At 24.4% G+C, this 16,634-nt stretch overlaps 1 protein-coding gene and 1 pseudogene across 1 annotated transcript; both read right to left on the minus strand.

Moving 5' to 3' along the window:
- Window positions 1-2,840: 2,840 nt before the first annotated feature.
- On the minus strand, window positions 2,841-3,431 carry LOC145841234 (ubiquitin-conjugating enzyme E2 D4-like). Its single transcript, XM_082948601.1, has one exon. The coding sequence runs from the start codon at window positions 3,429-3,431 to the stop codon at window positions 2,841-2,843; it is 591 nt and encodes a 196-aa protein (XP_082804727.1).
- Window positions 3,432-15,519: 12,088 nt separating this feature from the next.
- Window positions 15,520-16,110, minus strand: LOC145841235 (ubiquitin-conjugating enzyme E2 D4 pseudogene; annotated as a pseudogene).
- Between the last annotated feature and the right edge of the window lie 524 nt (window positions 16,111-16,634).

Raw genomic sequence — 16,634 nt, forward strand, 5'->3', positions numbered from 1 at the left:
TTAAGTAATTATTTTGTTTAAACTAACTTAATGGAGGTAAATAAGTAGTAGAACACTAGGATGTTGTAATTACATTCTAACTTAAGTTAGTCTGATGATTTTATAATTATACTGATGTATTTCAAGTGTCAACAAATATTGAATTTTATAAAGTGCTTATTAGTTGTTTTAAAAATTAAAATAAATTTAAAAACTACAGATTCAACATAAATAAAACGTTACAGATAAATTTCTTTTAAATTACTACACTCTATGTGTAAGTGTTTAGTACAGAGAACTTTGTTAAAATTCAAGGTTAAACAAAGTACAATAAGTTAATGTAATTTTTTGTCAAGCATTAAATAGTTCAGATATTGTTTAATCTGTGATTAAAATTTGACCTGAGTATAACAAGATAATTTTTAATAGTTTGATAGGTAAAGCAAATTTATACAAAATAATCGAAAATTTATGCACGTCTTTTTAATTGGTAGATTTTTAAGTTTGTTTTTTTTATGTTTAAGTATAAATTAAAAATATTAAAATATATATATCAAAAAAAGAAAATAATAATAATTATAAGTTTTATATTTTTCTAACAGGAGAAAAAAAAAGTTGTAGAATTAATCACAACGAAAATAATTACATCTTAAAACTGTTATAATCTATAAGTCTTAACGCAAATCTTTTCTACAAAAGTATAAACTTTTAAGTTAAGAATATTTCTGTGTATTATTAAAAAATATTCTTTATCGTTTTACAAACTAAGACATAACCGTTTAAAAACAATTGTCTAAGGTTATAGTAACTTCATAAAACTACGTATAACTATTTTTATCAATTATTGTACTTGTCTGATAAATATACATATATCTTTGAGTTCATGTATATTAAAACAATCGTTGTGTTAACTTGTTTTATAGTAATTTTTTTATACTATCTAAACTTTCTTTGATAAATAAAACAAAACATTATTAATCTGCAATTGTTTAACTTAAAATAATTAAATATTTTATATAAGTACTAAGGTTTATATTCTTCCTTATACTCAAATTTTTTTGCAGCAAAATATCAAAAAGTATTTTTAAAACACTAAAGCATTTAAATTGAGGCATTAGGACTTATTTATAAGTCAGAGTAGTTCTGAAACAACAATGTTCACAGCTAACTAGTCAAACTGAATTAAAATGCATTTAAACTCATAGAAAGTTTACTTAGTTCTGTTTCAACAAAGTTTTAGGTTAACAAAAAACTGTGTTCGCCTCTTATTGAAAGTTTTTAAAATTAAAGTCAATATTCTGTTAATTAAACAAATGTCAAAATAAAATAAAATTATTTTTAATTTTTAAAGTTAGTAGTTTGTTGATTTTTTTTTTCAGCCTTCTTTTATTGAAATTTGAAAGCAAATGTTCTTAAATACTGTTTATAAAAATGGAAATATGTTATAATTATTATTTAAAAAAAAATTATTCTACTACTTGTTTGTTTAATTAAATAAATAAGCCTTAATAGTAGTTTATAAATATGCTTAAAATGAAATTAGGCTTTTCAAAATTAAGCTGTTCATAGTAGCTCACAAAAATATGGTTAAATTGTGTACAACAAAATAATAAACAGGGGTAATTCTAAAATGTTTACATTAGACTTCGTAAATATATATCTTTTTAAATAAGTTTAAAACTTAAATACAATTATTAAAAAAATTTGGTTAAACTTCTTATGAAATTAAAATTTCGAACACCAAAGGTAAAAACAATTAAAGAAAAAAAAAATTATTGCATTCAAAACTTAATTATCAGAAGATTATCTTTAAAGTACGTGTCTAATATCGAGATGAGATTAAGCGAATGTTAAGTGTACAGAGTTAAGAATGTACTGGTATTGAAGTTAAAAAAAAATTTCAAAGGTTCGAGTTTAAGTTGAAATATGAAGAGTTAAATTAAGAAGTTGTACCAATTTTTAATTTAAACCTTTGTTCACTGTTAGAAAAATATTTTTAACTGACCGATGATTAATAAAGTAAACATTTTAACTTATTGACATGATTTGGATGTTTATGACGATCTTTGTGATTAGCATAACGTTAACAAACACCTCATTTTAAAATAGCATTTTGATTAGAAATTTATTTTTTTAAGTTTTAAATATTTTAGTATAAGTCTTTGACTAAAAAGATAACCATTATTTTTTACTAAACAACGATTAACAATTAGCTTTAACAAGATTTTGCAAATATCAGCCAGTAAAAATGAAAAAAATAGAAAATTTGAATTTAATAACTTGACTCTAATGTTAAATTTCATAGCCTAAAGCATAAAAATTAGTTTTAGTCATAAAAAACTACTTAGTGTCGGAGATTTTATAACCCTAATAGCCTTAAGCGATTACTTTTATGTATGTAACTAAGTTATTTATTATAGAATTTAAACCAAGAGCTACTGAAGACAAATACTTTAATTTTGTTAATGACATAAAAAAGAATATATACTAAATATATTTAAATTAGAATTAACAACAATTGAGTCAAAATAAAAACATTATGTGCCAACACGAAAAAAAGGGGAGATAGAAAATTCAATTTAATAACCAAGGACAAATTTGCTACAATTGCAACCTACACAGTCAAAAAACTTAATACTTTGTATTAGTAATACTTAACTCCTGTTTCTAAATTAAACAAACCATGAGTGTTGTTTTTGACCGAACTTAGTTTATTGAAAAAATAACGAACTCAAAGTAAACGAGTAAAAGAGTTCAAACATAACAGTATAACTTATAAAATAGTTACTTTGAATAGATGGTTTCGAACAAATGAAATTACACAAACACAACAAATTTATCTACCAAATCTCAGGTGATAGCTAAGCAGAATCCTCAGTTGCGTATTTCAATGTCCATTCCCTGCAAATTCTGTCGTGTTCTTCGCGATCGTTCACATACTGAGCTGCTACTTCTGGCCGAAGAGGCGTTTCATGATCGCAGTCATTCAGAAGTGATACAATAATCAACAAAATGTGCTCAACAAGTATACTTACAGACCAATCAGACCCATCAGACCCATTTAGAATACTTAGGGAACCGTCAGAATCCACATTACAATGGTAGATTTTGGTTCTGAAAGTGACTTTTGGTGGCAAAAAAGGATATTCTTCAGTAAAACTCAAACCCAACAAAAACGTTCCACCTTCATATGGACTGCCAACAGGTCCTTTGATTGTAGCTTCCCATTTAAACAAGTTGTGATCTTTCAATCGAACTCTTATGTCATTTGGTGGGTTTATCTCAAAGAACTCTTTTGCGAGTCTTTTTACTGCAACTTCTTTCATTTCCTCTTCATCTTCTGACGCTTGACCGTCATCACGTGCTTTCTTTTCAGGAATCCCTTCATGCGAATCTTCCTCAATTTTTCTTTCGGGATTACCAGCAAACTTTTCTTTTCCAGATGATGACATGTTTGACTGTGAAATTTAACGAATACCTGTAAAAGATCTAGTGGTAAAATAATAAATTATAAAAAATTCGTGTAAAAGCATTATTCAAAACCTTTTTCAGTTAAACTTCTAATATTTAACAAGTTTCAAAACTTGTTTCACTTTTGGTTTAGGCATATATAAATTTGTAAGATTAATAACTAGATTTTAATAAAATAAATAGCTTAAAATTTAATAAGGTTAATTAATTTACATTTATATCTTTTTAACTTCTATCAACGTTATCAAACAAACATTAGAAATATCAGAAATGACTTTTTTATTTTTTGTTGCTAAATTTTTAAGAAAATGTTTTGATAGCTACATTAATGTTAAGCTTTTTAATGACTTTGAATATTTTTGTTCAGTTTAAGCTATTTTACAAAAAAAATTTCTATGTTTATTGAAATTTTCAAAAAAGGGATTCTTATAATTGTACAAGTTTTTACTAAGATCAAGGTAAAATAAAACTTTATAAGTTTAAAAGATGCAAATCATTATTTGATGCTTATACTAAAATTAAATCTCACTGTCAACCACACTTTTACTGAAATTGTTTACCAAATAGTTCTACATAGTTATATTTTTTACGATAAATAGTTGAAATAAATCTATTAATTTAAGTTTTTCTAACTGTTTTACTGTAATCTCGGTAAGCAACTTTAAATTTAAATTCTAAGAAAAATTTTGAAAGCCTTATTATGCTATCAATGTCATAAAGCAAATAAATAAATGAAGATAATCTACTAATTTAAGTTTTTTTAGGTAGTTAAATAGAGTTTTTTTTTTATTCATATTCAGTACGTCGTTAGAAAAAAATAGTATCAGTTTAGTAAAGAATATTATAAAGTTCATCAATTTAAAGGTTTGTAGATATAAATTACTGAATTTTTTTACTAAAAAAACTATGTTTATACTAAAATATATTATTATGTTGATGAAATTAAAAGGTTTGTAAAATTGCTAATAAAATTCCTAATATTATAGCTCATTAAAAAAGCAATAAGTATACAAAAAACAACATTAACATAGCATAAAAACTATTTGAATGTTTTTTTTAAACTTTCTTAGCAATGAGTTTGTTAATTTTTTGACAATTAAAAATTAAAACAATAAAATACAATTAATAATAAATATTTTATAAAGCCTAAATACCAACATCCACCACACTTGTCTTTTAATATCAAAATATTATGACTGAAAAATGTTCGGTTGATAAAAAAATCAATTAAATGTACTATGAGCTGTCTACGATTTTTAAGTAGGGTAACACATTTTTGTTTAAATAGTAGATTTTTTCAAATTTAGTGTAAAATAAAACTATATATATAATGATATAAAAATATAAGAATATAAGAATATAAGAATGATATATAATCTTAAAGAACTTATTAAAAAATATACTTATATAACTAAGTATTAAAAAAAATTATTTTTAATTATTAATAGTACTCTATTAGTCGTTGATCGCTATGTTTATTTTTATTAAGTTTTTGTTTTAACAGTGAGCTCGTTAGTAAAAATAAATAAATTTTAGAAATATTTAAGTTATCAAGATGACAATTTTAACAAACATAGACTAATGGCTAAAACTTACAAACTAAAATAATAAAAAAATTATAAGTTAAAATAAAGTAGATAGATTTAGTTAATTATTATTTTATATTTTTTTATTTGTTGTTGATGGATTTAAACCGTTGGTTGAAAAATTAAAATAAAAAGAATTAGAAGTTAGAGATAAAAGTTACAAATAAAGCACTTATGTCAATTAACTTGGTATTAAGTGTTGATTATAGTTTAAGAACGACAAAAAGTACAAGTTTAACGAAAGAAAAAAAATAGGTTCCTATAACTCCAATATATATTTACTTTTAAATATTACTTAAAAACTTTCAATACTTACTCGAAGTTATTTAATTCCATTGTAAATATTTTGGAATTTTAATATTCATTTTTCTGAATTTTTTGTTGGTATAACAGTATTATCTATTAAAGACAAAACAGCATAATTAAATTTTCTTGAATTTCAGCTTAAATAAATATTTAAGATTCATTTCATATTTTCGTAGACTTTGTTTACTTAAAATTAAAGAAAGGAGGAGTTAAACATAAATTTTGTATCATACTAAACGATGGAAAAACTACAAAGTAATCTTTAATAACAAAAAATAAAACTAAAAGTAATAAAAAAACAAATAAAATTCTAGTAAAAATTACAGTCCTTGTATCGAATGAGACTAACTTTTAAAATTCACACTTAAAAAGCTGTTTTATTGTTTTTTTTCGCGTAAAACACCTTGTACAATTTTATGGACAGAGTTAATAAAATTAGGTGAAATTTATCATCTAAAACTTTATTAACAAATTAGGAAGATTAATGCGAATAAAGTAGCTTTAAAAAAAAATATTTTATTTTAAGATTTCTATTATAATTTATGAATATTAAAAAAAAATAACTTATTTTAGAGGGTAATGGATAAACTATTTTTTAAACTTGCGCTATTTTTAGTTTTATTTATTAAAATAAAACACTTTAAAAAAAGTTATGTAAAACAGTGTTTTTTTACAAAAATTGCAAAGTTTCGTTTATGACATTAGCCTACAATTTTTTTAGAATATTTTATTTAAATGTTTCAAAGTATTTTCTATAGTTTTTTCTATAGTTTCAAACGTCATAATTACTTTAATGGATAATTTTATGAAACTAAAAACTTAACAATTACTTTTGTACAATACTTATTCACTTATCTGGACTTAACTTATCCGGTCAGTTTCAGTCGAGAAGAAAACTCATAAAAATTTCAAGTATTGTTAAGCTTGTAATGACGTCATCTCTTGTACCACTAGCGCATACTTAACAAAAAATATAAAGTGTGTTAGAAAGAAAAATTATAAGTTATGAATAGTACACTTAATTTATTGGTAATACTCATCATAATTAAATCCTACGTTATTTACCTACTACCTTATGAATAATAGATGCTATTGTATACAAATCAGACAAGACACTTTGAACAATGTATTTAATAAAATAAAGAGTCACAAAACACCATTATAACAAGACTATTTTTAAAATATAAGTTTTTTTATAACTAACTTGAGACAAATAAAACTTAAAAATAATTAAAGTGTATGTGAAAAATACTTTAAACTTTAAATAATGTGAACTATAAAATATTCAAAGAACCTTAAAACAAATATGTATTGTTTAAGTAACACTTCTTGTAGTAGAATCATAAAAAAACACTAATAATTTCACTTTCAGTTATTTCTAAGTATCCGGCTTAGTGACATTATAACCTACAGGTCTAAAATGGTTAAGATTTGTTTAGGACATGTTAAGGACGATTTGGGAATTTTTTTTACTACAATATTTTTATTGAATCACTAAAAATTTAGTAAAATGTTATCTGCAAAATAAAAGTTACAATGTTTTTTATACTGCTTACAGGTTTTTATAGAGACATAAGTTTAAAAAAGATTAATAAACAAGGCACACTATATTTAAAACTAGCAGCTAATATTAAAAAAAAGTTTTTATCTCTTTATCGAAATTCAAAATTTCAATGTTTGTTTTAAAACATATTGAGTAAAATATGTTAACAATTTAGTGTTTAAAAGCTGTGTTTAAGAATCAGATTATTTATGCTGCATAACAATTCGCGTGTTAAACAAAAAGAATTTACATAATTTTTAATGAACCGTAACGACTAAAACCAACATGTTCGTTTGATGAGTTGACCAATCACATTTGGTTGATCGGCAGCAAGCGACTCAAGACTTTCAATTCTCCTCTCCAGTTCGCTCGTGTCTCCCCTTTCACCTTTTTCACCCAGCTCCCCTTCTCCCTCTTCGGACCTTTCTTCCCTCGTTTGACCGGGTTGTTTGAAAGAGGAGATGGCTCTTCGCATGCGCAATGGCAAGATTGACAATTTGACAGTTTTGCTAGACAGCAGAATAAAAACCAAACAAATTAGACGGTTTTTTTCATTTTTATGTTATCAATATTTTTAGAACAAACAAGTAGATACGTAGTTTGTGATAGTTTGATCAATGAATATTGAAGGTTTTTAACTTTATTAAGGCCTGTTATAAATATAAATTTTGCCATTTAATATAACTGTTCTTTACTTTAATAGTACAATTAATTATAATTAACTAAGAGAACCTAAATAGTTTTTTTGTACAATTTTTTAGATAAAATATTAAATAATTTCATCAAATTTTCAGATTTTACTTTTATTTTTCAAGCTCCTATATACAATACTTAACTTAATTCAACAAAACAATGACAAGCACAGGGGTCGGCAAACTGCGGCCCGCGAGCCAATTGCGGCCCGGGAAGGGTAAATCTGCAGCCTGCGAGCATGTTAGTTTTTGAATGGAATGCGGCCCGCGAAAAAAAAATTTGTGGCCCGCGAGCATGTAAATGTGGCCCGCTGAGTATAATTATATTTCTAGTTAAATTTTTCGGTATTTCGACTTAATTTGATTAGTTTGATTTTAAGTCTCTCTATAACATTTTAAAATAAAATCAAGAAGTACTGCTTTAGTTTAAAAATTTGAAAAAGACAGATTAGCGTTCTAACAGGATATGTTTCTTAGTTTTATAATTACTTCTTTTTTACAACAGTAAGTAAATATCTGAAAAAAGAGTGTCAAGAGTGCTTGGATTTAATAAGTTGGTTATGTAATACCTATTTATTAAAAAAACTAAATGCAAATGGTTTCCATTTTGTACAAAATTAATGAACAGTAATTAACTAAAGTGTCATTTCTTTATAGCTTAGATATTCTTTTTCAATATTTTTAATACCTCAGTTTCTTTATAATTTTTTTATTTGTAAATATTATATTTTAGTGTGAAAACAGAAATAGGGTTCATTTGATTTTTGTTTTGACACATTTTAATTTTAATAAGTTTTCTATGCACACCAACTTAAAAAAATGCTCATATTTTAAACCACTTTTTATTTAATACTTCAGTTAGTTTAAGTTTAGTTTATGCATACTTTTTCTAACATTGTTATTTATACATGACATGTCTAAATTTGTACAGACACATTTAAAGCAATATATATGACATTAGTTAATATAGTTTTTGTTAGGTATACATTCCATTTTTCAAACATTGCTTTTTTCAAGCTAAGCTAATTTTTATGCCTTGCATATCAATACACACAACTGCTGTTTTTTTTTGGAGCTACCTATTTATCATAAACTAGATATAGGGATGGTAAAATTTATAAAGTTTGTACATTGTTAATCAAAATAGTTCAAATTCAAGCAAATAAACAACTAAACATTGCTACACACTCAGACTTTCACTATTTGAAGACTTCAATCTCAGGCCAACTAAGCCATTTTTTAAGTTTTTGGCTAGAATTGCTTTTTGTATACAAACATATCAGGAATGATTTTGTTGACTCATGCTGGCTTTTATGCTTGAAAAAGTGGCAAATTAAACTTATGATGTATGTTTTGCTCAATACACAATGTTAGTTTGAGTTTTAATATATGTTAAATTTTAAGTCTTGCATCTGATATAATTCAAAATATTATTTATATCATTATGTACATTAAAGAATGAACAATCAGTGTTGCCAAAAAATTTGAATTCCGGAAAAGCTTGGAGTTTGTGAATTTACAGTTAAAAATTCTAGAAAAAAACTTAGTAATGAAATTTCGATTTGACTGAAAAAAAAAAACCAAATAAATGTTTTTTTATTAAAAAAAAATATATAGTAGCTTAACAGTATTTTTTAATATTTATAAATGTTTTAAGACATTTTCTAAACTTTAATTAGACTTTATACTAAAGATAAAGGAAGGAATTGTACTTCAAAAAACGCCGTATTGGTACATTGCACCTTTACTTGAAAAATTTCACCGATGGTTGTTCTTCGCGTTGGAACTAAACCAAGAAAACCTACTAAAATGTCAAAGTTAGTAAAAACATCTCTAAAAAAATTCTCAGATGAGCAATAGTTTTTCTATCAGTGCTCTCATTTTAACAACTTGATTAAAGTCCTAATTTTATTTATGCGACTTTATAACCTTAATGCATTTCCTAAATACGACTTCATGTTGTCATTGAAAAAATAAACAAAAGTTTTTCATTACCGCCAACATCAATTCTTTATAAAAGTTTTCAATTATAAACGGTATCTCATTTTAGTTAATAAATTTTGCTGCTTTATCACTTGCCTTAACAATTATTTCTGATTATTCTGTAGTTACTGAAGATAATAATGTGCTTTGTCGGAAATGACTTTGGTGATTTTTTTTTTCTCGCAATAACTCCTAACTAACGCTTTTTTATTCTTGTTGCTCGTCTTATATTTTACAATTAATATTTTTAAATGCAATATTCTTTTTACAATTAAAGAATTGCTATCATGCTTAATAAGAAAAAAAAATTCTAGTTTGCTAATGACTTAATAAAATATTATACTTTTCTTAAACTTGTTTAAGAAGCTCAATTCTCCATTCCAGCTGACTTATATATTTTTGGAATGTAATTTATTTACTGTTAAAAACCTTTGTTTTTTCTTTATATAGTGAACTTTATATTAACTGGGTTGCTACACAAACAGGCTATTTTAAAAGCTTGAAAACTCAGGTGTGTGCTAAGCTTTTATTTTAAACACTTAAAAGAAATCTTCCATTCTCAGAATAGTTTTTATGACTGTTGTGTAGTTTACTAATTGCATTTTTTTCTTGTTTTCTTACACTTTGTGTACTTTTTGATAATGATGATATTTTAACTAGGTATTTAAGCTTGATTAACAACTATTTATTAGCTTATTCAAATTTTAATAAATTTAAGCTGGTTTGATACATCTCAGACATTTTTGCTTTTTAAGTTACAACAATGTAAAAGTCTAATTACTAATAAAATATTTTATTAAAGTATTTGATAATTAATTATGTTAAATCATTTGTTTTAGCTTTCTGGAATACAAACAGGTATTAATTTTAATACGTTAACTAAATACTAAACTTTTTAATGAGTGTAAATTATTTAACTCGCAAAAACTTTTTACGAAGTAAATATTCTTAGAAATATGAAAAAGTGTTGATGATATAACAAATGTATAAAAGTAACCAATAAAGTGTCTTTCAAGTTAGTTTTTTATAGAGAGTTAGGTTGTAAGTAAAATTTAAAAAGTATTAAGTTTAACTTATTAAGTGCTAATGAAATTACATACTTTATTAACAATATTAGTACATATTTATTAAAGTATTAGTCAATGTAAATCATAATCTAATGAATATTAATTTGAATAGGCATTCTATGTATAGCCTAAAGTCATTTAAAATAATAAGGTGTTTAAGTAAAACGATTCTCTAGTGTGACTAAAACTAAAACCATAAGAATATTAAAATGTCACTAAAACTAAAACTTTGGCCCGCGAAGACTTTGGAAACTTGAAATTTGGCCCGCGACAACCAACTGCCTGCCGACCCCTGGACAAGCACTTTATAGGCAAATAAAACATAAACATTAACTTTTCATACGTAAAAAAAAAGTAAATAAATGAGAAATAGAGAGACAATAAATGATTGGGATTAACTAGATTGACTGTTAATGCATCGATTAAATTAGATTAACAATAAATGTTATAATGTAACAAAATTATAAGGTTATAAGTAAGAATGAACAATTAAATATACAATTATTACTTAGAATTTAAATCAAAATTCACTAACAGAAAAGTCAATGTTTAAAACAACTTTACATTTTTTATTAAATCATACTAATTTCTAAATTAATTACGTGTTAGCAGCAGCAAGGTGGTCTGGAATGAATTTAGGTCTAACTCAGTTCAAGTATAACTTAACAAAGCGTAAGAAATATTTAATCAGACTTGTTTTTTCCTAAAAGTTACTTTGTTCTACATAATACAGTATTAAATTAAATAAAACAGCAGTGTAACTGGTATTCGAGTACACTTCATTAATAATAAACCTTTATTTCTCATCATAGTTTTATTAATAAGGAAATGTTTAACAGACAGTTTATTAGCTAAGCTAATATTATCATAGTATAGTTTTTAATTTTGAATTTTCTTTAAAATTTTTTGTTTTATATGTTCTAAGTGTTAGCTACTTGCCAGTAGGTATAACACTTAACAAAAAAAAGAGTCATAAGCAATTGTCCTTCTTTTTAACTAAAAACTAGAAACATCAATTAAGTTGATTACATAAATTATGTACTCAAAATCACAAAAACATAAAAGTTTACAAATACTAAAAATACTAAAAAGTAGAAGTAAAATTTTTATTAAATGACTAATATAAGTTTAGGTAAAATGTATTTGAAAAACTTATATCAAAACTTTAAAAATCTATACTTTGAATCACACATACTAACGAAATATAGTGTATTTTAATATTAAACGTAACAAAATATTAACAGTCAACTTGCAATAATATTTGTAGGCATCTTTTGGCTTCAAAGATCTTAATTCTGTTGGTTCTCTTAACAACTATATATAAAGTTGTTACAGCCATCTTTATACTGATGTGTTACGCATAATTGCACATGATATTTTGAATCAGAAAATCTCTTGTTCTGGTTGATTAATTCTGATTTCTGGCGTTTACAGATAAAGAAGATTGCAAATATAACGGATATTTCATCTCTGATCATTACCTTTTATTAGTCTTCTTAAACCATAACATAAAATGTTTAGCAAAACCTTATTTATCTGCAATTGCTGAACTAAAAGTAGATGAGTATTTGAGATAAATATAAATTTGTTTTGAAAACTCTTACAGATTTTTGAATCCTTAAACATTTTGAAGCTAAAAACACACATGCATTTTTGACACTTAAGCATTCACCCTTTTTTTCAACTTTTAGCCTTTAAAAACTATATAAGTTGTTTATAAATTTTATAAGAATTTTGCAGACTTCCAAAAATAAACTTTTTTAAAGATCTTTTGTCATTAAGAAAATACTTATTTGATTAACTAAAACTTTTATAACATATCTTCCGTTCTTTTCGGATTTTCAGTTACAGTACTCTATATTTAAATGAAATAAATAAGCTTTTTCTTTTAATAAAAATAATTTTTAATTTTTAGAAGTTAAAAATATCCAATCGGACTTTCTTTGGTTAACAAAATAAAACAAACTTGTGTTAAGATGCGTGTTTTAATCAAAATTAAAATCCTCTTATTTAGTTTCGTAGTCATGACCCAGTAAGGTATATACTTAAGTAATAAATACTCATTTTGTAAGTATTTAAAACCAATAATTATCTAAAAAACAAAGCAAATACTTAGAAACATGACTAAAGGTAAATTTAAATTATATATATCTAAATTAATTGTTTTATTTTTTTACTTTTAATTAGTTATATACTAGGTTTAAACAACCTTTATACAAGAAGTGGTTATAAATTAGTGGCGTGTGAACAACTATATGTAGTTAATAGAAACAGTTATGATATTATCACATTTTTAAGTTTAATTCTAAATGAACCTTTTTTAAAAGCCTAAAATTAGCTTTTATATTATTTGTCTACCGGTACACCGCTTTAACTAACTGAAAGAAATAAGCAAAACACTTGAATATTTATAACTATATTTAATTAATATATAACAAAAGTTTATTAAACTTCGAAACATTATACTTTAATGTGTACTAATGATATTCAAACACTAAAAATTGTTTTTGACTTGTTTTATAATAAATTTTAAAACTCTTAAATTAAAGTTGTAGAAGCTATATTTAAAATATTTTTAACAAACTTAATAACAAAAAAACTACTTTTTATTTTGAAAACGTTTTTTCTCTAGATGCAAATTACTTGAAGTTGTATTATTCGAATATGATAAGAGTATATATTAACAATCTTTAAAAACTTAGTCACAAAAAAATATTTACTTGTTAGTTTTTAATTTTTATTAGTTTCTGTGCTTTCTAGTCTATACTTTTTATTGTAAATACTAATAAATTGAAACTTACCCTAGTAATTTTGTAATGTTAACTTTAAATAAACTGATATTAGTTAACGCAAGATAAAAACGTTTATTACTTATCGCATTACAATACCAAAACAAGATTGTAGAAACCTAATTCGTAATTTAATTATTTGATTGCTTAGCTTAAATTTTTTCACTTTATTTATACATCTGAAACAGTTAAATAAAAAATGAAGCATTTAAAAATGCATTTTTGAAAACAGCTGAACTGTGATAACGAATGACCTCAATAATAAGTAAAATATTTTTGTTCTTAACTTAGAAAGTAGATAGAGGTGTGCAAATTATATACTTTAATTATAACCAGGTTACGCTGACAGTAAAATTACGACCGCTTTAAGTAAAATAAAATAGTAAACTGCGCATAACAATGTTAGTTTCCTATAATGTTAAAGTTTAAAAATATTTAATTTGCTCACCTCTAAAAAATAAACTTACTACATTTCATTAAATTGATCAATTTTTTTAGTTAAGACAAATAACTATATAACTTCGAAAGTAAAAAGACTTGATATTTTTCAAACCTACAACAATAGAACCTACGTTTAAAAGCCTTGGTAGTTATAAAGCAACAGATTTCATTGCTGATCAATTAAAACCAACAACATCACTTTTATAACGATAACCTTGATTTTCTAAACAGTTCTCACAAACGTTTTAAGTTAACAAATTGTTTACTTCTTCTTTTTTTTTTTTTAGTTTTATTTTGGAAGTCAGTTTTTGTCATCAAAACAAATACTGATGAAAATGTAATTACCTTCTTATTTATAACAGTTTTATCGGTGAATTCTCTTTTTATAAAACTATTAAAACTTATACCACTTTACAGAAAAGATAGTATCATTAGTTTTACCTAGTTCAATTTAAATCACATCTTTAAAGGATGTTTTCAAAAGTGTAGGGGTTTTAAATTAATTTTTTTATTCAAGGACCCAGTATTTAAGTTACTGGTAAAACCAAAACAAAAATAAAGGATTTACTGTCTAAAACAAATAAATATAATTTTAAATTAGTATGTATTGTGTAATGTTTTAAAGGAAATTTTTCAATGTTAACGTGATTTGCTAAAACTATATAATTTAATTAGTTATTTATAAAGTCCAATTGTCTTTATAATAATATTTGTTGAAATTTTTGTTATTTTTCGTTTTTTATTTTACTTATATACTTCTTTTCTTAATAGCTACAATTAATAATTTTACTTAAATATAAAGTTTAAAAAAAATAGTATGCCTTTATACTGTTTACTGATTAACTTTTTTTCTGTTTGTATCGAAATTAGTTTAAAGATTGTAATAGTTTTAAAATATAAAATAAAACTTAATTAAGTATACATATATGTTTTAGATCATTATGAGAACAATCGTTGTACTTGTTTTGTTATATTTATAACAAGTTCATACTTTATAATACACTTACTTTCGTGAAAATTAACAAAACATTTTTTTTTGTAATTTTTCAACTAAAGGTAAATGATTATTTTAGATAAATTTGATACTTAACATTTTATAATTATCCTTAAACTTTTTAAACAAAAAGTTAAAAGCATTTTAAAACATTAAAGCATTTACAATGAAGCAACTGGTACTAAATTTAAAAGGCAGACTAGTTATGAAACAACAATGTTCACAGTTAATTACTGAAAACATGACCATAACATTTGTTCTAAACAATATATAATTTAAACCTCCTAATCCTTTTTCAATTATCAGCAAGTAAATAAAATATAAATTAGAAAACTTAAAATCTACTAACAGGACTTTGTTAAAATTTGTAGTCCAAAACATAAGAAATTATTAGCAATAGAAATCTACTTAGTGTCAGAGATTATAACCTACACCGTTATAAAATTTAAATGTATAAATTTTATATTTAAATCAGTTTTCTAATCTAAATAAATCAAAAGTATTAAGTTTATTCGAGCTTAGTTTATTTTTACAAATACAAACTTTAAATAAACAATTAAATAAATTTAAACTTAACAGTATAAGATACAATTTGGTTAACTAAACTGTTTCAAACAAGTAACATTACACAAACAGAACAAATGCATCCAATAAAACTCAGGTGATAACTAAGCAGATTTCTCAGTTGCGTATTTCTTTGTCCATTCCCTGCAAATTCTGTCGTGTTCTTCGCGATCGTTCACGTACTGAGCTGCTACTTCTGGCCGAAGAGGCATTTCATAATCACAGTCATTCAAAAGTGATAAAATAGTCAACAAAATTTGCTCTACAAGTATACTTGGAGACCATTGAGACCCTTTAGTCCGATCTAGAATACTGAGGGAACCGTCAGAATCAACATTACAATGGTAGATTTTGGTTCTGAATGTGATTTTTTGTGGCAAAAATTGATAGTCTTCAGTAAAACTTAAACCCAACAAAAACGTTCCACCTTCATATGGACTGCCAACAGGTCCTTGGATCGTAGCTTCCCATTCAAACAGGTTGCCTTCCTTCAATTGAACTCTTATGTCATTTGGTGGGTTTAACTCAAAGAACCCTTTTGCAAGTCTTTTTGCTGCAACATCTTTCGGTTTCCTTTTAACTTCTACCGCTTGAACTTCATCACTCGCTTTCTTTTTAGGTGGTCCTTCATGCGAATCTCCCTCAACTTTACTTTCAGTATTACCAGCAAACTTTTTTTCTCCAGATGATGACATATTTGACTGAAAAATTTAACAAATACCTGTAAAAGATCTAGTGGTAAAATAATAATCTATAAAACAATTAGCCTAAAACCGTTGTTTAAAACTTTTTCAGTTAAAACATCTAATATTTAACAAGTTTAAAACTTGTTTTACTTTTGGTTTAGGCATATATAAATTTGTAAGAAGAATAACTAGATTTTAATTAAGTTAAAGGTTAAAATTTTAGTTAGATTAATTAATTGACATTTATAAAACTTTAACTTCTATCAACGTTATCAAACAAACATTAGAAATATCATAAATGTCTTTATTTTTGTTGCTAGATTTTTAGAAAATGATTTAATAGCTATATTAATGTTAAGCTTTCAAAGACTTTGAATAATTTTAATGAGTTTAAGCTATTTTACGAAATTTTCTTTTTATGTTTATTGAAGTTTTCAAAAAATGGAATTTTATATTTATCCAATTTTAAATAGGATCAAAGTATAATAAAACTTGATAAGTTTAAAAGATGCAAATAATAATTTGATGATTAT

Source organism: Thalia democratica, chromosome 7 (genome assembly GCF_965202585.1).
Source record: "Thalia democratica chromosome 7, ktThaDemo2.hap1.1, whole genome shotgun sequence".
Classification (NCBI taxonomy): domain Eukaryota; kingdom Metazoa; phylum Chordata; class Thaliacea; order Salpida; family Salpidae; genus Thalia; species Thalia democratica.

What these genes read in the sequence shown, in the direction of transcription:
- LOC145841234 (XM_082948601.1), bottom strand. Translation starts at nt 3,431, where the DNA reads ATGTCATCATCTGGAAAAGAAAAGTTTGCTGGTAATCCCGAAAGAAAA.